A 26996-nucleotide genomic window follows, 5' to 3' on the forward strand; every position below is an offset into this window, starting at 1 on the left:
CTTAATTTAAAAGTGATATTCATTTCGTAAATGGTGATAATTTGAATATCGGATGAAAAAATTTATGACGAATATTTTTGTAGATAATTAATGTTCCAATTTCATAGATAATGATCATAAGTAAATTATTTACAACACATATTTTTATAGATAAAGTTATCTAACAACGTATTATCTACAAAATTTATTTTCTAGGTAATTCGTTAATGCAAATTACCTACTCAAAATGTCCATTACCAATGAGATATTGACATAGATAATAACCATATTTCTTGTAGTAAATCTTGATTTTTGGTTTTAGCAAAACTTGATAAATTTACAAACATATTTTTTAAAATATTTTGCAAAGTTAAATTTATTCTCCAAACATAATCTAAATCCAAGAAGTGATATAAAATTAATTTTAATGTTTAGGTAAAGTTTGATGTCTATCCAAGCCATATGAGACAGAGATTGAAAAGGGTTTTGGATTCCAAGAACAATAGTTTATTGAAGTATAGTTTTACGAGCATATGTTTCCTTTCCTTGAAAGAACGGTGAAGTTGTACTTACATTCACACCAATGCAACTTTGGAACGGGTTATGATTCATCATATTTATGTTTCTATCAATATTTAATTTTTACTGTAATAATTTATAAACGTTAATTTAGTCTTGAATTTGACAAAAATGATGGGAATATTTGGATCTTAATATTCTAAGATCAATTTAGCCCCAAAAGTTGACCCTTATTATTGAAAACGTGATTAAGAAAAACGAAAAACGTCTTGGAATTTTAATTTCAGTAACCAGAAAAAATAATATTTACTACATTAAGTTTATTTGTTGTATTAAATTTGTATTGATGCATTTGAATTTTTTAATTATGTTTTTTAGGAAAATTAGGACATTCTTGGTTTTACTTTTTCTTTCATAGTAATAATTCCTTATAAAAATATAATATTTTAGGGTAAAAAAAGCTAATTTGACTACATTATTTAGATTGATTGAAATTGCATGCAGAAATCATTTTTTTTAGTTATATTGAAATATATTGCAAAAATGTTGTGAAGGGAAAGATTTGAAACGTTGTTTATGAAGATATTAAATTGGTCTCAATAAACCTAACTTGAGAATATTGGGTATTTTTAAGTTTTGGTGGTTATTAAATATTTATGAATTATAATCTTTTTATTGAAGTGTGTTACCCAAATGGCATAAAGACCCAAAAAAAATTTAAAATGCCCAAAGCAAATATTGATAAAAGTCTTTGATAGTTTAGTATTAGGACATGTTAAAATTAGTATTAGGACACGTCAATTTTTAATAAATTAACAAGTATGAGTTAAATTGACACATTTTGATATTTCTAAACTTTTTTCTATAAAACCATGTAAATCATTTTTAAATATAAAGGGTTAAAATTATAAATATAATGATAATCCTTCAAAATGGTAAGATATTCATAATGTTTTATTATGTAATTTCAACTATTTTTTCGTAAAAATATTTAATAAGTTTATAATCGTTAAAAATATAAATTATGATAAAAATACAAATTGACTGTGTTCACAATAATTAAATATTAAACACCATCAGTGATTGCGTTGTTTGAAAAATATCTTTCGATAGAATTAACTAATTCTTAAAGACGAATTAAACTAAAAATCGTTTAACTCTGTAAGAATAAGAAATCATTTATAAATTTAGTTCCAAAATTGATATGTATATAAATTATACAACAAAACCAATCTAAAATAAAAGTTCCCAAATTTTGGTGTTTTTTCTTTAAAGAGAAATTGTAAAGTTAGAAAAATGAAGGGGGAAAAGGCACACGTCTTTCAGAAGTTAAAACAAAATTTTAAAATTTAATTTTTGTCTTTATTTAGATTCTCTCGAGCCAATAGTAACCTATGCACTGTTTTTTGTGAACTGAAAAGGTAAACGTCTTTGCATTGTCTAAAGAAAATAAAAAAGGTAAATATCATTTTAGTTCAGTGGTAATATTTTGTTATATTATATAATAAAGTACATTTTTCTCTCAATTATTTATTTTTTATTTCTACCATTCTCGTGTTCTGTGCCATACTGCTAATACCCATGCATAACAAATTACACTTCGCTTTCAAAAAGTTGAATATTTATTTAAACATCATATATATTTTAAACAGCTGATACTACTGTCGCTACCAATTAGAGTAGTTAAAAAAGCTTGGTCCAATTAAAATTTCATAGGTTAAAAAGTTGTAAAATAAATTTATTTAATGTAGAAACTGTACTTTCTATACAAGGTCTCTTCATCTAATACTTTAGTCAAATTTAATTTATCAATAAATTTAATTGTTTTAATTAAATTTATAAATATTTACATTTATTTATATAGATTTAATTAGCAGGATAGTACCAATTTTTGTTTAAATGTGTCAGTTTGATACTCGTTCTTAAAAATGTGTCAATTTAATTTTGACTTTCGAAAAAGTTTCTTAATCATATCTCTTTTAGACAAAAATTACTAGAGTCATTAACTTAATTCATGACTTTTATTATTAAATTTTTATATAAATATCAATACTTAATTTTGTAAATTATTTTAAATATTAATACGGTTAATGGTGTGTTAATGGTGTTAATAATTTGTTGCTGAAAATAATCTAATTAAGACATTTTTTAAAAATCAAGATTTAATTAACATCTTAAAAATCGATACCAAACTAACACCTTAAAAATCGATACCAAACTAACACGTCTAAAGATAGATATCATAATATTAGATAGATATCATAATATTAATTAAACTGTATATATATTAACTATGTCTCTGTTCAAGGATCTTGGATAATTACTAAAAATAAATTTTGAATTTTATAGTCAGATCTTATATAAGATTGAAGAAAGAAAGAAGGTACATGATGTGTGTATGACAGTGTCAGTGATCGTGAGAAAAAGTTGGAGCACGTGAGTGAGTAAAAGCCTACATTTTGCTCAGAGTAATGTCACCATTCAATAAATGATAACACTCCTATATAGTACACAATCTCATTAATTCACTGTTTCAAACAAAACCTCAACAAAAATATTTAAACAATTTTTAAAATAATTGATTTCAAAAATATGTCAAACATACAATTAATACATATAAAAAATAAAATTTATTATAATTAAATACCTACCTAAATATTTTAATTAAGGTCAAATATATATTTTTCAAGGCATCTTAGAAAATTAATAAAAAAATATACATTTAAATTAGGATTTTGTCAATACAAAGAATATATAAAAATATTTCATTTATTATAACATATAGATAATATGAAACCATTAAGCATATCATAATAATATTTTTCTATACAAAACACAAACTATGGTATATCAATATTATGATTACCCTGTCGGAGAAAGTAATGATTTATATATAATTTGAGTTCCATTTATAAATACGTTGTTACACGATATCTTATTTAAAGGTGGGTGAACAAAAATATTGACGAAATATGTATAGAAGCTTGTACGTATGGTAGTATCGCATAATCCAAACACCCATCGTACATACATCATACAGAATCTGATTTCAAAGATTATGTTCAAGTGAAAATGGTTCACATGTCACAATATGCACCTGAATTATTATAATTATATTAAAGAAATATTTTTTTATGTGCGTGCGTAAATGGGTTTTTAACAAAAAATACATATTATGCAGTGGTATTTTAAAAAAATATTTCGGTGGAAATTATCTTTTTAATTTAAAGTAATTGTAATAACTGATTATAAATATTTAATTGATTAAATGTTTTTCTTGTTTCTAATTTGGCCATGACTTTAATTATGATTTTAAGGTCGAAACAATATATGATTATGAAAAAATTATAGTGTTCATGTATCTTGTTAAAAAAATCATTTTGCCCTATCGGCTTAGTGTGAAAAAATGGACTGGTATGATCTAATTCATATATTTATTTTATTTTAATCTTGTATTTGGTGAAAGGATTTCAATAATCTCAACAAATTAAAATACCTAATAATTAAATTGTAATTTAATTATCTGAAATTGAATTCTCTTTATATTTTAAATAATTGAAATATTTTATATTTTAATTTTTTTTGTTTTGATAAAACAATTTTATTTATATTTTATGACGTACTTAACTTTATATTTGAGTCTAACTTAACTTAACTCGAACTTAGGTAATTTGATATAGGTCGATTCAAATTGATTAGACCTCGACACAATTTGAATCGATTCAAACTAATTCAATCCAAGTTCACCTTGTGTCTAAGCCAACTCAACTCGACTTTCATCTCCGGCCAACCTGGTTCAAATTTTGGTCAGGTTTGACTCAGCTCAAAACCATAACTTATATACCTTCAATCCGAGATGACTCAGCTTGAACTTTGGAACTCAACTCAACATTTGACTCGAACTGACTCGACTCGGCCTTTAGCCCAAACTTACTCGACTCGACCTACAACACGATCGACTAGGCTCGACCTTCAACTTGGGTCGGCTCAGCTCAACCTTACACCTGAACTCGACTCGGTATGACCTTCGGTCTAAGCTGACTCAACTCGATTTTTGGCTTAAGCTGGCTCAACTTCACCTTTGGCCCAAATTGACTTGGCTCGACCTTCGACCTTGGTCGACTCTGCTCGACTTTCCTCCTAGGACTGACTGTACTCAACCTTTGGCTTAGCCAACTCTTCTTGACCTTCAGCTCGTCCTTTGGCTCGGATAGACTCGACTCGACCTTTAGCCTGCACCGAGTCATCTAGACTTTCTACCTGACCCGAGTCGACTTTTTGGACCTGTAGACTTTTTTGGTCCTAAGTAATGACCAATTCCACAACTTGAGAAATTTCAATTTCCTTCTTTTTTAGTGAATTTCAAATTCTACTAGTTACTTAAATGATTCCCACTTCAGTGTGAGTGTGTCAGTTTGGTACTCTCTCTTGATAAAGAGGCAATTGTGTCCTAACTTTTGAAGAGTGTCTCAATTAAGTATCTTTAAGAAAAAAATAATAATTAAACTCCGGTATGCTACATGTGATCTCTCATTTTTTTTTTAATTTTTTTTTTTGTAATTTTTTTGGTTGTCACGTGTCAAGTTCCTAGTGTTACACGTGTCAATATCAGTGTCTTAATTCCAATTTAGTCCCCATATATATTTTCTTGATTCGATTTAATCCTTACTTTTGTGTTTTTAATTCAATTTTGTTCCAATTTTTTTTTAATAATTAGAATATATATTTTTAATTTATTTTTTATAAAATCAAAACTAATTAAGTATAAATATTTTTCCAACTATATAAGTAAATTATATTTTTTATTTCTAATAGATAATAAAAATATAACTATGATTAATTATCTGTCTGAGGTATAATAAGTATTTTACGATACCGTCATTAATTGTTTAGTATGTTAATGAAAAAAAAAATCTTATCATTTTGTCTTGCTAATTCATTTCTTATTATCATGCTAATGTGTGTGAGTAAAAGAGTAGTAATATAAGTTAACTTACTTTTACTATCATTTTATTTTTGTCACTACTTTTGTATACCTCACTTTTGATCATAATTATTCTCTCCATTACTTATCTTATCATTATTGTTACTACCATTGATATTATAATCTCATTGTAACATAACATAATACTATTCAATCTCGGTCATAGTACATACGAAACATAGAATATAATTAATATTTATTTTTATTATATCATATCATATAATCTTTTAATCATATCTAATCCTGAACGAGTGTTTAAATAATTAAAAACATCAGGTGTATAGTATTTTTAATGAAAAAGGTAAGATGTAATAAAATGAAAAATACAAACATCGGAAACATAAATTGTACACTTTACTGAAACTATTTATATTCCCCGAAGACACTCTTGTAATATGAATAATAATATTTTGAGATAGGTATGTTTGTGAGAAGTAAAAAATCCGTTGGTGTTGACGTTGTGTGATGAAGATCTCACACAGTAGATTCACTTCAGAAGCCTTAGTCGACATTGCTGACCTTAAGACAAAACTTGATTTTGACCCACATGTCCTCCCACCTCTTGCTACTCACTGATATTGATGGATCAGGCTTCAACCATTTCATCACTGAGATTTTCTCATTTCATCAACTTTAACGTTTCTCACACACATCTAAAACATTCAAATCTCACAATGCAATCAACAATATTTAACAAATTTATACAATTATTAAAAATCCAATTATGAATTTAAATTTCATATTCATTATTAGTGGACTATCCGTCTCTGTCCTCTTAGGGTATACGACCCTAGAGGTTATTGAAGATTACCTAGTTGAAGAGGATATTGAGTACAAAATTTGGTCGGACACATATTGATCCTGTAAGACGACATGTGTTTGGCTTGTCCGACAAAGCCAAATCAGCTTAATCACTAAACAAGGTTACATAGCCTGTTATAATTAGTATGTATTTAAGCCAACTAAACCAAAACCTAACCAAGAAAGGCCCATGAACCCTAATATAAAAGTAACGTTTTACAAAGTACATGCTTAAGTTTTTACTTTAACATTTGACCCCTTATCTCGGACTGACTTTGGTATCAAAGTGTATTTTACATGCACTTCCCTGATTCGATAGTTGAGGATGAGATACCCTTGAAGTGAAGATTGTGGATGACCTCTTTAGAAACTTTGCAAAATATAAATTGTTTCGTAAGAACAATTAGATAATTATTACAAATTAATGAGGACACAAAATATGTTGTTAATTATCGATGGTCGCAAATCCATTGGTCATATTCATTAGTAGTTATTGAAGGATTTTGACCGTTAATAAATGTCATGATTGAGTTTTTTTCTTCTTCTTCTTTTTTGTTTTTATTTTCTTTTTCCTCCTCTCACCCTCTACTAGATCGTTGTCATCGTCGCGTTTGTCGCCTTCGACTCTCTTTTTCCTTTTTTCTTCTCCTCTTCCTCCTCCTCCAACGTTGGCCCCACCTTGTCATGGCCTCCACCATTGCTCCATCCTTGCATTGTTGTCACCGAAAAATATTTACATCAATAGTTGTAAATCTATAAAATTTATAGGTAAAATTCATGGATAAATTTGACTTTACAATACATTTGTTTTTTGTCAGTCAAATTTCGTTGGTAAAAAAATCTTGTAGTGAGCAGAAATAAAAAAAGTTGAATATATTATAAGAAACAAGATTCACAAGCTCATTGAGTTAGAAGTAGTATTATTCTCTTATATGAGTTAAACTCAAGTTTCATTGGTATTGCATCTCTTGTGCGAATCTCTTCAAAATATACCTTTCACCCATTAATGTAAAAGATTAAAAGTTACCATGCAGTAAAAATGAAAGTACAAATAAGCCATTATTGAACACACTAAACCAGAAAGTTTTGTTGAATGATGTAACTTTGGCAAGGCTTAAGGGGGGTGGAAGATGACAATGGGAAAAGTCCAAATGGTTGAAATTGAAATTGCAAAATGTTGTGTTGGGGTTGAAGAACCGAGGGGACAGTGGTTCCTCCTTGGTCCTCGCCGGTTATCTTGTTGAAGTGGTGGAGCCTGGTGGCGTGGGTGTTGTGTTGTAGCATGCTCTAGTACAACAAAGTGAGAGAGAAAGTTGGCGATAGATTGATGAGATACATGTTTTGTCTTTGCTTTTAAAGCTAACTTGCTTGCACCATGTTTTTGGACTTTGCTAACACCATTTTCACTTTTCTACTTACTCCTTCGTCTTTTTCCTATCAAGTGCAAATAATTCTCTCTCTTCTTCTTCTTCTTCCTCTTCATGTCACTTCTTCTTCTTCTTCTTCTTCTTCTACCACCTTTTAAATAAACAAATAAATAATATACCTTCTTCATATATCCTCCACAACCCATGTTAAAACAATGTGTTCTACCAAACATATCAATGAAACCATCTTCATCATGTCACATGTCAATATATTCAATCATATAAAAAAAATTCATTATTTGATAAGGGTTCCTCAAGATTGTAGACTACATTTTGAAACTAGAATGGAAAGCTTAATAATCTTAATTTTATGTTTTATATTATAAGATGAATTAACTTTTTTTATTTTTAACGTGTGTTGATTAATATATGAGCTATTAATGGATGAAATTCTAATTTGATCAATTAAAGATATAAATTAATCAATTCGATCGATGTTACATGAGTTTTATCACTCATATATATCTAGTTCGTTATTTTTAGGTAATAATGGATTATATGCATCTATTTAAGTTTTTAATAGTTTTTCTGCTTGAGATAATTGATTCATAAATTAATTCAATATGATGTTACGGTTTATTTCTTTGATGTATGGAATGAGTGGCAAGTGAATATTAAGTCGATCGGAAGTTATATTATTTAAGATTAAGTTAACATTTACATTATGAGATTAATTACTAATCACGAAAAAAGGAATAAACTCATTATCGTAATTAACACATTATTATTCAAAGAAAATTTATCACTTTATGTAATTTTACCTTGTCATTTCTTTGTTGTTGTATAATCTACTTTAGTCCTTAAGAATATAAAGAATTTAGAAGTCAACTTTGTCAAAAGATGGAATAACAAAATAGAAGATGCATGAATGACACTGTCCAACAAATAATTGTGGTTTTAGATAAAATTGTCTATTCATTAATCATATCCAAATATCTTTTGGTTCTTGTCTATTGATTAATCGTGTTTGAAGAAATTTTTTTTGAAGTATATGTATTTTTTCGTATGAACCAAGTTTATTCCGAAAGGAGTTCTATATGTTTCGGAAAGTTTGATTATAGAAAACTAATTTCGAAATACATTTCATGAATCCTGAAAATTATTCCAGAAATTTTATTTTGAAAATCTTGTTCTAAATATCTTGTTCCAAAAATTCTGAAAAGCTTATTAGAAAATTTTTCAAAATATATACTCCGAAAGTTACTTTTACAGGTAAAATAGTTTTTTGAAAATTTGAGAGGGTGCACGAAGAAATTGTGGATACAGGAAGAAAAAACTCTTTGTTATAGTTAGTAGCGCCTTTGGTAAGTTTTTTGTAGTTTTTACAAGTTGTTTACCATTTTTAAATGAATATGATTTTCTTTTGGTTGAACGTGTCCTTAACTGGTTTTTGTTCAATTATAATGTTTAAGATTTTGTTTTTTGGAAACCTGGAATAATGTAAATGTTATGTTAGTCATATGCAAATAGTTTTCGCACTTTATGGAAAGTTTAGAAAATTTGTGTGATGAGAAATCTTAATACTACCATTATGATTTTTTATCACAAATTTTAATAAATTATTCAACATTTTTTTTTTAATTTTGAATATGGAAGTTGTTTTATGAAAACGTGAATAAATAAATAGAAAAATGATCTTCATGGTTTTAAATAACTATTGACAAAATGACATATCTGGTACTTATCAAGTTTTTAAGTCTAATATACTTTTTTTTAGAACTTATAACGAATAAATTTTAGTAGTTAGAAATATTAGACTATATTTTCCAGAAAGGTAAGATAAGCTTATCTAAATTAAAAATATTATTTCTAAGTTAGTTATGAGTGACTTAGAATGGATGTGCATATTTTTAAGGTTTTCTAAGTTAGTTTACCATATCTAAGATTACAAAAAAAAAACTTGTGTTCATTGCGTGAAAATCATTGTCTTATTTTATTATAGATGAATCATTATGCTTAATTAAGTGTTAAAAGTTTTAAATTCCATTATTCCTATATGACAACATTATTTAAAAAAGAACAAAAAAAACTTTTGATTACTTTTAAATTTTATCATGGCATATTACTCCCATTAAACTATTAAAAATATTTCTTATATTAAAAAATATTCTCTCTCGCACAAACAATACAATACATAAAAAAATAGATTTAAGCATATAGTCTCTGAAATATTTTTAATTTAAACTTTGTATATTATATTTATCCAAATAATTTAAACTTTGTCAAACAACTTAAAAGAAAAACATTAACTTATGAAATTATATTTAAATAATAAAAGTTTTAATTAAGACGTATTTTTACATTCAAAATTTATAAATTTAATCAATAATTTTATTACACATAACCATTTATTGACATAATTCAAAAGTCTCAATAACATAATTAACCCTAATTTATATCTTATAGAATGTCATATCTTGATTTTAAGAGGCAATGCAATGGTAAAATGTCTTGACCAAGGTTTGTTAAGAGCGACGAAGAAAAGCCCATGGGCTATAATTGGGCCTATATTTGTACCCTGAACGCAAAAAGACTATTATTTCCTGCACCTAACAACTGTTAACTGCACTCTACGACAAGAAAAAAGATTCAAACACCTTTTCCACTAGTTTACAACACCATTGCTCCTGTCGCTATTATCACCGCTGTTATCTCTATCACTTCCATCATCACCGCTACCGCAAAGAAAGAAGAAGGGAATACAAAAGAAAAAGAAAAGAGAAAATGCAGAAAAAAAAATTGTTCCAGAACATATTTTATGAATTATGAAAACACATTTAAAGTAGGGAAAACTCATTTTTAAAAACATTATATATCTGTTTAAAAATGTATTTCGAAAATTCTATTCTAAAATACTTATTTTGGAATGTACTTTTTGTATTCCAGAAATTTTGTTCTAAAAATCACATTCCAAAAAAATTATTTTAAAAATTATATTCTGAAAATATTGTTTCCAAATTTTTAAAAAAATTGTTCTAAAAGTTTCTGAAACATCTAATCTGATACTGAAGAGATTGTGGAGGTGCAGAAAGTAAAATCAATATTGATAATTTTTAAATAAGAAAAGACAAACCATGGGCTGTGTCTCGAACATGTCGGTTCGGTTTGAACAAATACCCAAACCCGACATTTGGCCCAGTTTTACGGAATCTTAGAATTAGAATTGTCGCACCAGTGCCGAATATTTTGCTTTCGCAATTCCAATTCGCTACGCTTTTCATTCCATTCCATTCCATTTGTGTGTGGTGCTACGAATGAGGAAGGAGAAGAAGCGGTGATACACAGACATCGGCATCGAGAGAGGGAGAAAGAGAGAGAGAGAGAGGGAAAATGGGTAGTTACGAGGCGGTGACCGAGAAGCCGGCGACGGCGACGAAATGGGTGGTGACGTGCATGGTGGGAGGGGTGATCGTGGGGGTGTCACTGTTGGGTGCATACTCTAGCCAGCTTGGAATGTTCTGGAAGAGCCGGAGACGCAACAAGAAACCCGTTCGTGTCTACATGGATGGTTGCTTTGACATGATGCATTATGGGCACTGCAATGCCCTTCGCCAAGCTCGTGCACTGGGTGACCAGTTGATTGTGGGGGTTGTTAGTGACGCCGAGATCATTGCCAACAAGGGTCCTCCCGTTACCCCTCTTCACGAAAGGTTTCATCTTTGAGTTCCCTTTTGTAATTTAATTTACTGTTTCTTTTGGGGTGGTGATCTTGTAGGTTGCGATTTTGGCATTGTTTTGAATGCCGTTTAGTTGTTTGTTTATTTTTGGGATCCGGTTCCTCTAATGTCCGCAATTTGAGTAATAAAATTAGTGATCTCAGTGGTTGATGAAACGGTCTATGTCATAGGCGTGAGTATAACGAATCACAGATGTGTTAAAATCAGAGTTTTACAGTGTGGTCACGGATTTTCACCTTCTTCATGGTTTGAAGTAGCTACAACGAGGTGGAATTGGCGGAAGCCCTTGACGTTGAGCGCAATGTTTGTGGACCCTTTTTTAAAAACCTTGGTTAAAGTATTCACAGTTGATTTTCTTATTAATGCCTCATATTACTCATAGTAATCTTGCCTACCTTAGAGGAGCCGGATTCTTAGTTTTTTATTGAAATTTGGTTGTTTGTTTGTTTTAATCTTGATGTGGCGTTTAGTGTGTTTTTGTTGTGTTAGGTTGATGATGGTGAATGCGGTGAAGTGGGTGGATGAGGTTATTCCTGAAGCTCCCTATGCGATAACTGAGGAGTTCATGAAGAAGCTTTTTGATGAGTACAAGATAGATTTCATTATTCATGGGGACGATCCTTGCGTTCTTCCGGATGGAACCGATGCTTATGCTCATGCTAAGAAGGCTGGTCGGTATAAGCAGATAAAGCGCACTGAAGGGGTTTCAAGCACTGATATTGTTGGTTAGACTTATACTGCTTTACATTTTTTCTTTGGTTATCATGCGACTGCTCATGCTAATTGTCTCTACTGTAGAGTTTCCATTAAATAATTGGATACAAATACTTTCGAATATGCTTTTTGTCGATTGTGTTAAAGAGATTGTGACTTTTAGATGTATGCATTGACCATTGACAGTATTCACGTGTATAAATCTAAACTGTTGATGATGTAACTAAATCTTACAGTTTATATTACTTTGACCAAAAATTATAAATAGTTAAGAAAAGTCACGTTAGGCTGGGGCCTTTCCCTTCTGCATGAACCTGGGCAAAACTAAAAGTTACTAGCAATCCCATGTAAAGGATGAATTTCAGACAGTGGCCTAGTCGAAGAAGGGTACACACTGCAGCTCCTCCTTCTGAACTGCTGCAGTGCTTTTTCTAATCTGCCAATGTGGATTTGCCGCAGGATGCTGCAACCATCAACTAGCCGTTGGATCTTCCATCATTTTTATCCCACTCCACTTGTCAGTTCGGTCTCGCTTTGTTTAAAACCAAATTTGTATTTTTGCAGGAATTTGTAATTGGCAAGAGCTGTTCTTGCATAAATTACAGTTAATAATTTATTTTTATTACAAATCAATCCATCTCAATTTCATCTATTCCAGTTCTGTTTCTGCTAATACTGCAAATCTTACTCAATGCTTGAAATCTTTTATCTGAAAATAAAACCACTATCTTTGCTGTGCTCTGGTTGGTTAGTCATGCTAAAAAAATTAAATGTTTGGAAAACACTTTCATTTTTTGTGAACTGTTTTCAGATGAATGTAACTATTTAATTTATTGTGAAGATTTCATTACCATTGGGGGTTTATTATTGCTTCCCCGGTATTGGTGGGAGCATATGGGGCAATGGAAGCAAAAAGAAGGGACAAAGATATGCTTTAAAACAAATCACATGCTATCTTTTCTTTTAATTTTTTTGTTCAAGTATTTTTGGGCCATTACATCTTTTGATATTGACAGTTAATATTTGGTACAAGTCTTTAATCTTATACCAAGAGATCCTATCCCATATATATCCGTCCATCCATTACATCTTTTTTCTGGTTTGATGGACAATAAGTTATCATCACTCCTTAAACTTTATATTCCTTTTCTTCTCTCGAATATATTTTTTCAATCTATATAAGCAAAATGTTAAATGGACCTTGAATTTAACATATTTTCCTTCCATTTGGGTTTGTTTTTCCGTGAAGCTTAATTTGGAAATTTTGGTGAATGGGTGAATCTTTGTTCTCAAATTATCTAATTATGCAACACATTTCCTTCTCACAAATTGACTAAATTTTTTAGAAGACTTTTCAGATCTTACCCTTTCTTTAGACTGCTTTCCTTACTCTGCATTGTTCCATGGACTGTGGTTATGCCCACCTAGTGTGATGAAACCTCTAGGCCATTCTCATGGTACCAGCAACTATTGTTACTAATTGTTCCATTCTAAATGATTTTTTGTTTATGTTTACTTTATGCAAGCATACATTTACACTTTAGCTGGTGTTAATGTTTTTCCTTTTAAGGTTATATTTCTTTCTGATAGGTTTCACTTATAGTCTTCACATATATTAAAAGTTGAAGTATTTAATAATTTCTTACCCAGGTCGCATGCTTCTCTGTGTGAGAGAAAGGTCTATAAGCGACAGTCACAATCATTCTTCTTTACAAAGACAGTTCAGTAACGGCCACAGTCCAAAGTTTGAAGCTGGTTCACCTGCAGCAACTGCAAGTGGAACTCGAATATCTCATTTTCTGCCAACATCTCGTAGAATTGTTCAGTTCTCAAATGGGAGGGTATGTTCATGCAAAATCTTCATTCTGATTTCTTACTACTCTTAGCTTGCTATCAACTTCCTTAGTTCTCTACAATATTTCTGAAGCCTTTAGTCTTTGCGATGCTTGAATCATGTATTTCACTTCACACCACGATTTTGGTCTATAAGACGAGTCTTTGATCATGACAAATGCATTTTTTTTTTCTTATTTCCTTCTCATGTACATTACTTTTAAGAATTTAATTTGGCTTTAGACTTGTGTATAGAAACGTGTGGCCTGGAAGAGCTAGCAATATTTTTTTTACCTGAAAATCAACTGACAGGAAAACTGGCCTGAGAATTATACAAAATTAATGTTGTTGCTAAAGGGATTTGGCGTTGTTCACTTCTCAATTTTTGGTGTAAATGGTTTGAGAAAAGTGCTAGAATTTAAATGGGTGGTTCCATTTAATTTGAGATCAAGTCGATCGCTTGGCTTCTTTTTGGTGTTCTGCCAAGTTTCTTAGTGTGTGCGTCTAGCTCTTTTTCAAGCCAGTGTTTTTTCGAAAGAGCTCAAGCAGACAGGGTTAGCTCTTTTGAGCTCGTCTCTGTTTTTTCTCCTATTCCATTTGCTGAGAGTTATGGCAGTAACTATCACATATCTCTTTGTACAAGTTGCTGATTTGGTCTTCTGATTAATATTATGGTTGGTTTATTTCTCCCCATTGCTTATAGAAATATATGTTATTGTGGTACTTTGAGATCGTGTAACATTTTTCTCCAAATAACTTTAAGTAGATCCATGCTTTGTGTTGGCTGTACCTGTATTTAGTAATTTCTTCGTGTCACTTGATAATTTATTCACGCTGTTCCAGGGTCCAGGACCTGATTCTCGCATTGTATATATAGATGGTGCTTTTGATCTCTTTCATGCTGGACATGTGGAGGTATAATTTAAAGACTCTGGTATTACATACATATACCTAAAAGCAGCCTCTTATTCAAAATCTCTCTCAGCTTAGTAATATATTGATTGTAAGCTGTTTTTATTGCTAAGTAATCCAAACAAGAACCTGTGTCAAATCAAATGCCTGTGTCTCAACATTGAGTGGTGGGTAGTGAGAAAGAAACATAAGATAACTAATATCCTGTTTTGTGGTCTTGCTCTTATTGGATAATATATTGTCATTTTCCTAACTGTTATATCTTGCAAAATAAACACCTATGTATTAGATGGAGGTTATTTTGGGAGGGTGTAATGTGGTAAATTATATACTGGGACCTTGCAATACTTTTTACTTATATGCTACTACTTCCATTTGGATTGTTTTAATGTATATCTGACTGGATATTTTGACTGACCTTTATCTTATCTAGATCTTGAGGCTTGCTAGGGATCTTGGAGATTTTCTTCTTGTTGGAATACACACCGATCAGACAGTCAGGTTGTTAACCTTTATATCTCCTTTTTCACCTTCTTTATTTATTTTTTGAAATTTTAATTTTATACCTACTATCAGTGTTATCAATGGTGCATAGAGGCAACCAGGAAATTCACCATGGAAGTTAGCTGGATGGATAATTGGTGAATGTCAGATGCATTTGGCCATACTAAATATCAGATGCATAAAAAATTTCTAAAGTGAAGCAATTAAACTATTTTTTGACATATCAAATTCATGAAAAGTATAACATTCTTGATATTTAAAGAAAGGTAAAAACAGAAAGACCAATACTAGAAAAAATTAATATATGATGATTGTGTGATCATGAAGTGTCATCTAAATGATGTGAGCAGGCTGGAAAAAACTTGTACAAAGTAGCATTTCATGGGGGCCTGACATATTAGATGACTGCGGGTGGGCGGGCAGGTTGAATTTAGTCATTGGGTTGCTATGACACTATGATGTCGTTGATGTGGAGGTGTTATTGTCAGTTGGGAGGAGGCTTATAATTAGTTAGTCTGCTATATAGCAGGCAAGAAATGATTCGGGAAGTAAGCTGATGAAAATTAATATTGGGTGGAATGGAACTATGAGAGAGACAGGGCTTTGAACTCCTATGTGTTTTTTCAGTAATTGTATATTTTCCCCTTGTCCATTCTACTATCATACTGGTACTTATTGGAAATTAGGGATTTGATTAATAAATTTTCATTCCAGTCTAGTTTCTGATCTAGTGTCTGTCAGGTGGTTGTCATGGAGCCACCCTTGTGAGGTTGCATTGCCATAGTGCTAGTGCGACGGTGGTTTATGTAAAATCTGCCATGGGGGACTTCGTATTGAAATTATAAGGGGGTGATACAGTTATTTTGGGGCCTGTTCTTGGGAGTTGTTTGCACCATTTTAATTGCAACTTTAAATGCATCTATTGTACTACGAAGGAAGTCTCAATTAAAAAAAGGTTAATGGTACTTTTGTCACCTTGTGTGTAGATATGATGCAAGTAATTGCTTAATTTCAAGCCTGTTCAGAATTATAGGGTGATATAAAATTCTAAACACAAGGTTTTATGTATGTTGTTGGCTTCTATTTGATCATTTGAGCTAACGATTTTCTCATGTGGTTGTCTTGTCTCTGAAATGCTGAAGGATTATGATCATTTTGTTTTATGTGAAATATTTGTCTGTTCTTATGTCTAACTTTGTATTAAAGATTAATGTATCTTTTCTATTTATTTGTTGCATTGTTATGGTGTTTGAGTGAGGCTCCATAGTTATTGGGCTTGCATCATTACGAAAAACTGTTTTACAGTAATAGAAACTCTTTTTGCGTTCAATTGTAAGTTTTAAATTTGAATTAGTAAAATTTCAGCATCTAATTTTGGTTGTTTATATTTCATACAGGGTGGTAATGTTTGGGAATTTTATATTGTAATTTCTTTCTTTGTAGTGCAACCAGAGGATCACATCGTCCTATCATGAACCTTCATGAAAGAAGTCTGAGTGTTTTAGCATGTCGCTATGTGGATGAGGTCATAATTGGTGCACCATGGGAGGTGTCCAAAGATATGGTTAGTCTCACTTTAGCATATTTAATTTTTCATTAATTTTTTGCATGGTGATTATTTCTTTTCTATTGCTGTAAACGTTCTTGAGACACTAGATTTATTAATATATGTTGAAATGCCAGTGCTAGTAACTAACGCAAATTTATTCACCCTTATTTATTTTGAAATTGTGAAGTAAGTAAATGGTCACTACACATGATGTCTCTCCTTTGAATTGGTCTTCTTTTAGGTGATGTTCACTATTTGATAAAAGAAGGAAACTTGGGCATTCCCTGAACCATCACTGTTTATCCTTTTAGATAAATGGTTCCTAGTTGCACTTAAATTATTTATAGAACAAGACTTTACTTATAGCTTCTATCAGGATTCTGCTTATAACTGTTTTGCATTAGTAATGATTTTTATTTCGTTAATACATAGAGATCTGGCAGTGTTGGTTTACTAATAAATTTCTTTTGTTTACCTTTTTTGCACTGGCTTTATGTTAGTTTTGATCATTCTAACAAATATTATCTGTGTAACCCTTTTATATTACACTGCATAAGTTGGTTGAGTTCATGGCATTCAAAATCTCTTGTTTCTCTCACAATTTGGTTTTCTGTGCATCTATCTAATTGTTACTTTAGTTATAAGTGCGGCAACATAGCCAGCCTACTTATTGGGATAAGGTTTTTTATTGACTATTTCTTGGTTGGTTGGTTCAGTTTGGAACATGTTCCATTTTACATATTTTGCTATTAATTAAGTAATCACTTGGTTTAAATTCATTTGAGTGCAGATCACTACGTTTAACATTTCATTAGTTGTTCATGGAACCGTTGCAGAAAATAATGATTTTGAGAAGGTACATCGTGCTACTACTATTATTACTTTTTTTTTTTTATATATATCCAACTATCCCTCCTTTTATATATATGTTGGTTTCCACATATAGGAACAATGCAACCCATATGCTGTTCCTATTAGCATGGGCATCTTCAAAGTTTTGGAAAGCCCTTTAGATATAACAACTACTACAATAATTAAAAGAATTGTCTCAAATCACGAGGCATACCAGGTACTTTCAGACCTTTGTTTGGTTAGAAGCAATTGATTAATTATTTGGCTTATTATTTTTCAATTTTGTAACACTTGTTACTATTACAATGCTAGCATATTTAGTATGCTTATTATGATGGTCTGTAGCTACTCTAAATTATAAATTGCTATGTATAGTGTATAATGAGCATGCATATATAGTCGTAGTTGGGTTAACTTCTCTTTTGGGATTTGTTAGTTTGAGATTAGTATGCAGTATGAAATTTGTTGTCAAATTATGTCAGAATTCTACATTAGAAGAACCTGTCTCAATTATAATGAGCATGCATATATACTCGTAGTTGGGTTAACTTCTCTTTTGGATTTATTAGTTTGAGATTAGTATGCAGTATGAAATTTATTGTCGAAATATGTTAGAATTCTACATTTGAAGAACCTGTCTCAATTATAATTTGCATAGGGAAAATATGAAAAAAATATAGTAACATTTTAGAAGCAATCAATTAATAACTATCAAGACTAACCACTTCATAACAAAATCAGATATACACTTACTGGTGTCTTTTTATGGAGCTCATATCTTTTCTCTGTTCATCCTTTATATATATATATGTGTGTGTGTGTGTGTTTGTTGTTCACAAATATAAATGATAGCTTGCCCATTTTAACTTTTATGTCTTGTTTGGTAACTTGGTTTAGTAGTTTAGAAACCTTTTATTTTTTAAGGCCTTCCTTGGCGAATAAATGACTTTGGTATTGATCATCTGGAGGAAATTCATGTTATAAATATAATGGCAAAGGTGGGTGAACTACTCCCTTAAAGCAGAAGTAAAAGTATTTTTTTGAAGGGGTTGATTTGTATTTGATACACCTATTTTAATCAATTCTTTTTGGTAGGTTAGGAGTGAATTGATTTTCTCACTCCTATTGAAATGAGCTTTGAGTTCAAGAATTTTGAGGGTAACTTGACACTATAAAGTAGTTGGAGCAAGTAATATAGGCAAAAGTTCCTAATGGTGGGTTTGTTTGTGGAAATATTTTGTGTTTTCTCCACAAATGACAAGAATACTACGTTGTTTTCTGATTTCAAAGAAGCAGATTATTTGAAATTGTGTAAAAATATAAAATGAAAATAGCAAACATTATCGTAAACTAATGCTTGTCAGGTTTGGTTTGAAAGCGATCTTTTATCTCATTTGGGTTTCTTTGGTACGAAGTATCTTGAATCCATTTTAAATGAATGATGATATGGAGATTGGTAGTGATGTCATACATAGGATTCTAAATTATATGAATGAATGGTAGAAACTTTTGATGGCTAAAACGCCCCATCAAAATTGAAAATTCCCAAATAGGCTGTGTGAATTTGTATGTTAGTGAATGATGATGAGGGGAAAAGAGCCTTATTGGACAGAGATGAAGATTTCAATGTGGATGAATGGAGTGACAAAAATGTCTGGTTTTCATCCAACATATGGTGTGTTAGTTTGTTTGTGTTCTCATCACTGGTTTTTGGTTTTCTTTGGCATATGCAGAAACGAAATGAGAAGAAGGGGGAGAGTGAGAAAAGATACTATGAGGGCAAGGGTCATGTGTCTGGAGACTGATTTGTGTCTCGTTTGAAACACACACACATAATAGTCTTATCGAAAAATAGGTTTTTGTTCAGACTTGGTAAACTATGTTGGATATCGTGTTCTGCATCTCTACAAGTTAGCCGACACAGTTGACACGAGTATCAAAGAAGTGTTTCCCAATACCTTGGTGATGAACTAAATTATGCAGTTGAAGTTATACTTGAATGGACTCTTGAACCCAAATGTTCAACGCAAATTATTTTTCTTCATTTTTTTATCTTTGCAATAACCTATATTGTATTATTTGTGTGTGAGAATTTGATGGAGAGTTGTGTTGTCTGATTAAGTATTATTTATTTTTTTTTATCAATTAGAGAAATTGTATTCAGTAAAAATGACAGATGAATAGTTTTAGATTTGAATTTCTGGTTGTTATAGGAATTAAGTTGTGGTGTGTATGATTAGGAGTGTATTTTATGGATATGGTTTTATTACATTACATGTTGATAGCATTTGTGCAAAGATTATAAAGATGATGGAATCTAAATGTGAAAAATGCAAATTAGTAATATTCAAGACAATAAAGAATATTTTAAGTTAAGATGTATATGTTAATTAAGTAATATATTTATAATTTATTGTCAATAAATTACTGAATGAAAGTTTGATTTATTCGAATGAACTGATCGGTATAATAATTAGCCTTCCAGTGGGCTCAAGACACGAAGTTGCTAATTCAATCTTCTTGTACTGCGTGGCGATTTTTTCTATAAAAACAAAATAATAAAATATGTTTGATTACTTTAAAAATAGTAGTTATAACATTAAAATTATATGTAATATTGAAAATAATCATTTTTGATTTATTTTGTCTATTCTTACATTTTTTAAAATTGATAAATTAGTTGGCTTAAATATAATTTAAACCCTGCAAATGTTATGTATTATTGACCTTTCGTGTTTTGTTAATAAATAAATAATTTTACAATCATTGAAAATTATGATATCGTAAGAACATATGAAAACTAAATTATAGGAATTTAAGTAAAAAAGTTTAAATTATTGGATTTATATATGCGCGCGTAAAAAAGTTAACTATCTTAATTGTAGATCTTCTATTACTAACTAGATAAATTAATATTCTCCATTTAGTGAAATTTAAGGATAAGAACTGGAAAATAATAAGAAAATTTCGGGAATTTGAAAATTACAAATATTTATGCAAGAAAATCAAAATTTGCAGAGGAAAAATATATTTAAACCTAATAATAATAATAATATTTAAATAGTAGTAATAAGAGAAATATTAAATTAATATGAAAACATGATAATTTGTATTAAATAAATAGATAAGTTTTAGAGTATTTATGTTTTACTTCTCTTTAATAAAGTATTTCTATTCAGTTAAGCAACCTTTATTTATACTATTTTCTGCAATTTCTCTTCTTTTTTCTTCCACTGCCTCTGCTTTTTTTTCTTTACCAGACGTATCCTTGAGGTTAATTATGTTGAATCTATAACAAATTTCATGTAACAAATTTAACCTGCACTTCTGAGGATGTTAATTTCATAATTTGACAATTAGTTATTTTTTTCGTACTTATTATATTTACGTTTAAATATATTTAATATGATAAGTTCAGATAAATATGAACAAGAAATCGACACATGATAACCACAAGTGAAATGTCTTACTCGGATGATGGACTAGTTTATAAAGTGATGCTTTAATTGGACTAAATTATACAATATTATTAGCTAATTTCTTTGTTTTTGTAAAGTTGAAAATGTTTTTCCTTTCCGGTGATGCAATTTGAGTAAAGTCGAAAATGCTGTAGAAAATGAAATAATTCTTAAAGAACCAGTTTGTTATATTAAGAGTTAAAAATTTAAAGTAACTAGATGTATTCATTCGTTCAGGCTGGGGTTGTTGAACAAACTGATTATTATATTATAGCAAAGATGGTATGAACTACAAAAAGTGGAGCAAGTTGCAAGAGTTGAATGTAGAAAGGTTACAAAAAACCTTAAAAAGGTTGAAAATGACCCTCCATCTTTATTTTTTTAAAATACGAATTAGTCACTTCAAGAGACAGGATGATATAGAAATGTTAACTATGATTGTCTCTTCTTACCCTCAGTTTCCCTAATAATCTCCAATAAAATACATCATTAGGTACTTGCGTGTTTGGGTAGTCTTTCTCTTCCACTGCTGATGATGTGAGGAGGAGCCAGTTACATTAGTTCTGATGCCACCATCATTACAACTACACAGATTTCCACACAATAATTTTCCCACCCACATTAACACAAGCCCAAACATCCATACAAAAATTATGCACCGGGCTAATTTCTTGTCACATTATCATATACAAAGCAACAAAAACAAGGATGCACCCACATTTTAACAACTACTATTTCTTGAGATAAGTGAAGGTTCGAGAAGCACACCAAGAAGACAGGGTTTTTATGATGCATGAGATTTATCATCTCACCCGTAGTGCTGCAGGGGCACCTGGTGAACAATTTGGGTTTGGAGATCGACACGTAGCACCAGGACCAACATTGTTTGAGAACCTTTGACGCATACGGTAGTCAGAGATTTTGTTCATGGCGAAAGGCCCAGCAGTCACACTATTTGATCCAGATAATGAGACTTCACCTGCACTAACTCTGGAACTTTGTAAGGGTTCTAATGTCTCAACCACATCGCTCATTAAGGGCCTCGCTTTGGGATTTTGACTTAAACAGTAATAAGCCAAGCTACACGCTTTTTGTGCAGCCCTCACTGAGTATTGATTCTCCAATCTAGGGTCAATTATCTGTAGCAGCTTTCTCTTGTCATTTAGCTTTGGCCTTGCCCAGTCTACCAAGCTCTGTTCCTTGCCAGGTCTGGTCTTGTCAACTGATTTCCTCCCCGTTAAGAGCTCCAAAAGAACAACACCAAAGCTATAGACATCACTCCTAGCCGTCAGGTGGCCTGAACATTTTCCAAATGCAAAATTTAGATGCGTCAATGCACGCTTAGACATGCACCCGTGAGAAGGAGAACAATGACAATAGCTCATTATATGCAACAATATAATGTAAAAATGCTTGCTTGCTTGCTTATTTCGAAAACATTAGGACACATAATGAGAAAATGGTCTTCAAATTATATTTAAAGGAAGGTATAGATCCTTTAGAATGAGTGGAAACAATTGGGATTGACCCCTAATGCGATGACAATAGCTTGATTCCAAAATAGCTATTTCATAAACCGTCTTTCTTGGTCCATTCAACAATTTTCACCTGGCTAATGCACGTTACAAAACACGTGAGTACAAAATTCTTTTATTCCAGTTCAAGTTTTTTAAAGCAATTGTAGTTTCCATTCTTTCTATCTAAAAATTGACCATATTTGAAAAACAAAGGTCATACCAGTCATTACATATTCAGGGGCAGCATAACCATATGTACCCATGACTCGAGTGGATACATGGGTTTCGTCACCTTGTGGTCCTGCTTTTGCTAGTCCAAAATCAGAAAGCTTTGCTGTATAATCCTATGGAGTCATTTGGTATCACAAGTGAAAAAAATAGTAATTCCTTTATTACAGCCATAAAATGCAACGGAGAGAGCGATAAATTAACTTTAAAATACCAGAAACTTACCGAGTCCAACAATATATTAGACGTTTTGAAGTCACGGTAGATAACCGGCCTTTCAGCATTGTGGAGAAATGCAAGTCCTTTTGCAGCTCCAAAAGCAATCATCATTCTTGTAGCCCATGATAAAGGGACAGTTGCCTCTGAAAGAATCAAGAAAGGTCATATCCACAAGTTGAAAAACACCCGGGAACAGAAGTCTGACCTTAACTTAGTATTACAACTGATAATGAACAAAAAATCAGAACACGTTATTGTTCATGATGATTTATCTAGTTACAAAGTGAATGAAATATACAGAAGCAGATCTGTAACAACGTTTCCAGGTTACTGCATTATAAGTGTACTGCACTCAGTGGCCTAGATTCTATTACGAAGTACTATAACACTTGTATAACAGCACAGAAATTAGGCTACTTTCAAATACTTCATTGATTTTCCAATCAACACCCATAACTTCTTCGCATCAGCAAAGCCAAATCCAATCCCAATAATGCATGTTACACTTTAAGGCCCGGTTTGGTTAAACTTCTAAGTAATCACTTACAAGGAAAAGAAAAAAGCAGATAAAACAAAATCAAACCCCTACCATGAGTTAAAATCTGCCTAACTTCTCCAAAAGCCAAGTTTGATTCATTTCGCTTTCTATTTTATTTCCCCTGAAAGTTCAGAAATCCATCCAAACATAACCTAATTAAATTACCCATTCGCTATGTATTCGTATTTACTTACCATAACTGTTTTACTCTTTAGTCAAAATACTAGAAAACTTTCTCCACTTAGATCCAAACCCATTCCCTTCCTAAACTAAGCAAGAACGAAAACAACAAATTTTCATTCCAAAAGCGTAAAACTGGCCGTACTTCGGAATAAGTGATTTTCCAAACTTCCTCGGAACATGAACTCGTACACAAGCAGCCTGTGATCATCTTCACAGCAGTACCCAATCAACTTCACCAGATTAGGATGCCTTAGCTGCCCCAAAAAATTCACCTCCGTCTGCAGACACACAAAAACACACAAATCACAAAATTAAACCAACAAATTAAACAAGTAAGTAAAAAAGAAGATGCAAAAAGCAAAACGCACAAGCCACTCTCGATGTCCTTGTAATCCTTCCTTGTTCAGAACCTTAACCGCTACAGGAAGCGATTTGAGTCCCACTCTGACGTTCTCATCAATGTAGCCTTTGTAAACGGTGCCGAACCCTCCCTCCCCGAGGATGTAGTCTCCGCGGAAGCTCTTCGTTATGGTCTCCAACTCGTAGAGCGTGAACGATATCACGTGCGTGTTGCTGCTACTGTTACCTCGCGGTGTCGAACAAGCTTCGCTCAGATCCGAAGCGCACTCACTCAGATTGTGCCTGTGACCGTGACCGTGACCGTGACCGTGCTTCTTCTCGCTACCGGCATTCTGACTCCTCGCACTGGCGCCCAAGGACGCCGCATGGTGAAGCTGCTGAACTGAAGCAACCAAAATACAAACAATGTGTGTGAGTGAGCGAGCGAGTTTCGGAGTTAACTCGGTGAAATTGAACTGAAGAGAATGCCGATTAGTAAATGATGTAACTAATTAATACGAAAATTGCGAGCCCTAGATCTGGAACCTTGGGCGTTGGAAACTACGGCAGATTCCTCTCTGGTTCCGCAGTTTCCCATTCATTCAAGTGGTGGAGCGGGGAAACGACGTCGTTGGAGCAATTGTTGTGGTGGTGGTTGCGGAGTAGCAGACGACGGCGCTGACGGTGGTGGTGGTGGTGTCCGGCAGGACCAGTTTTTCATGCTTCGCCTTCTCCCCCCGTTCTGTTTCTCTCGTAATTCTTTTCAGCTCACTCGCTCCCTCCTTAATGCCATATTTAATCGCTTTTTCTGATTTTGCTTTTCATCGTACTCCACTATTTATTTCTTTATCGCTTTGCTTTTTTGTTTTTCTTTTCTTTAATTCTAATATACTTTTTCAATTGCGTCTTTATAAATATTATTATTATTGCGTTTTAAATATACAATTAATGTTCACGCTCCTCTTCTCTGCAACATTTCTTTTCTTTTCTCTGTTATTATTAATGCATGCTCCCATTTCTATTGGTTATTTTACATTTTAAAAATGTTTTCAGAAATATTAAAATCTAATAATATTTCTCGTTACAGTATTGTTGGAAATGTTATTACCGGAAATTTAAAATAATATCTAAAATAATGTTACTATATAGTTTTTAATTCTTCTAAAATGTCTGAACATTTTACATTATTACGCAGATTATGCGAGTTAATCGAAAAAGAGTTGTTTCAGTTAGATTATGATTTCATGTTTAAATTCTAGATTTTAAGATTTGTTTTCGAAGGATAACTTTATCTTTCGTAATGATTATTATTGTTTTTTCGAAGAAGGCATGTTTAATACAAAATAATATTATCATGATAACAAATATTAATTTCCCATCCTACATTTTTACATTGCTGTGTCTACATTTATAATTAATAATGAATGGCTTACTTAATAAAATAGAGAATCCCGTATTAATTAATGATTACTCGAAATTAAAACAATTAAAAAAAAGGTATATGAATTAACAGCATCAAACTAAACTGTTAATAGAATAAATGCAGTGTATTAGTGTTAACTAAGTATTATTAATAGTGGGTATTGCATTGCTTTCAAGTTAACCATTTTTAGTACTCAAGTCTTCGAAATTTGGTTAATGTGTCTAAACTCACATTTAGATTATATTGAGCTTGGTATTCATGAATCACGAGTTAGGTGGATACCATATTTTGATGAATTCATTTTATACTTAAAAAACTTGTCCTGTTTTTTAGGATTATTTTTCTTAGCTTTTTAAATCATTATATGCAATACTTACATAATTAAACTTTTCTTGATTCCATTGACCTTTCAAAACGTCATTATTGTTTACTCATTGCATATAACCTTTTTCTTTTTTTATGAATTATTTCTTCTCGCAATTACAAGCACACTTATCAGCACGTTAATGGGTACGTGACAAAAAAAAAAGGGTGCTGGTGAAACCTTATGTAAATTAAGTGTTCCTTATACTTAATTAGATTTGTTTAAAACTTAGTATAAGTATGCATGTTAAATTATTATTGCTTTCTTTATATATAAATCGCTTTGGTAAATACACGTGAGTATGTAAATGATTTTCATATATTTTTATTGATCTTAATACTTTGTTACTACATCATGATAAAAATAAGTCTAGATTTTACAACTTAACAATAAAGGAAATATTTGAATATTGATAAATGGATGCTATACACTAAACCTTAGTTACTTGATGATGTAAAAGAGGAAGAATATCAAGGATATCTTCATAATTGATTTGTACCATGATTATTTGTATATTATCATTGTGTAATTTTTGGAAATAGTTATAGATGATAATGAAATGTCTTTTACAGTTTAAAATTAGAAAATGTTAATGTATGTCTTTTTTTTTATTATAATAATTGACGTTAAGATATGAAAAAATTAAATAAATAAAAAAATATTTATTTAATATAAATGCAATTAAAAGAATTTTTATAGAAATTAATACAAAGAATTATGAGAAGGAGTAGTAGTAACTTAAGTGATCGATTATTTATTTGTTTTACTAAGTATAAGAAGTGGTTTAATTGAATGAGTTTAATGAATATTCTAAATTTTTATGCGATTTTGGGCAACACAGTAATAATAATAAATATAAGTTTGTATTTATTTTTATTTTATTTTATTTAAAATTAGTAATATTCGGTTTAGATGTTATGATTAGAACAGGGAATCACATTTTTTCAAAATTTTCTCATTTAAATTTTTATATATT

The 26996-nt window shown here is 31.1% G+C and overlaps 2 protein-coding genes across 2 annotated transcripts; one reads left to right on the plus strand and one right to left on the minus strand.

The window, feature by feature from the left end:
• Nucleotides 1-10874: 10874 nt before the first annotated feature.
• On the plus strand, nt 10875-20017 carry PECT1 (phosphorylethanolamine cytidylyltransferase 1). The gene is made up of 9 exons (XM_028072560.2): nt 10875-11360; nt 11877-12112; nt 13752-13942; nt 14778-14849; nt 15280-15347; nt 16794-16914; nt 17690-17755; nt 17846-17968; nt 19485-20017. The coding sequence occupies exons 1-9, from the start codon at nt 11041-11043 to the stop codon at nt 19554-19556; spliced, it is 1269 nt and encodes a 422-aa protein (XP_027928361.1). The 5' UTR covers nt 10875-11040; the 3' UTR covers nt 19557-20017.
• A 1536-nt stretch (nt 20018-21553) lies between these two features.
• Nucleotides 21554-25047, minus strand: LOC114185063 (Protein kinase superfamily protein). Its single transcript, XM_028072559.1, has 6 exons — nt 24780-25047; nt 24263-24636; nt 24037-24172; nt 23180-23316; nt 22947-23070; nt 21554-22506 (listed from the first exon to the last, which is right to left on the minus strand). Exons 1-6 carry the CDS (start codon nt 24829-24831, stop codon nt 22013-22015), a joined length of 1317 nt encoding a protein of 438 aa, XP_027928360.1. The 5' UTR covers nt 24832-25047; the 3' UTR covers nt 21554-22012.
• Nucleotides 25048-26996: the final 1949 nt, after the last annotated feature.

Source organism: Vigna unguiculata, chromosome 5 (assembly GCF_037176805.1).
Source record: "Vigna unguiculata cultivar grain cowpea cultivar isolate G323 ecotype 2 chromosome 5, ASM3717680v1, whole genome shotgun sequence".
Taxonomy (NCBI): domain Eukaryota; kingdom Viridiplantae; phylum Streptophyta; class Magnoliopsida; order Fabales; family Fabaceae; genus Vigna; species Vigna unguiculata.

Coding starts and splice junctions, on each gene's coding strand:
- PECT1 (XM_028072560.2), top strand. CDS start 11,041: ATGGGTAGTTACGAGGCGGTGACCGAGAAGCCGGCGACGGCGACGAAA. Junction 13,943..14,777: donor TTCAGTTCTCAAATGGGAGG/GTATGTTCATGC, acceptor ACGCTGTTCCAG/GGTCCAGGACCTGATTCTCG. Junction 16,915..17,689: donor GGGAGGTGTCCAAAGATATG/GTTAGTCTCACT, acceptor ATTTGAGTGCAG/ATCACTACGTTTAACATTTC.
- LOC114185063 (XM_028072559.1), bottom strand. CDS start 24,831: ATGGGAAACTGCGGAACCAGAGAGGAATCTGCCGTAGTTTCCAACGCC. Junction 23,317..24,036: donor GGAAAATCACTTATTCCGAA/GTACGGCCAGTT, acceptor TGATTCTTTCAG/AGGCAACTGTCCCTTTATCA. Junction 23,071..23,179: donor CTAATATATTGTTGGACTCG/GTAAGTTTCTGG, acceptor ATGACTCCATAG/GATTATACAGCAAAGCTTTC.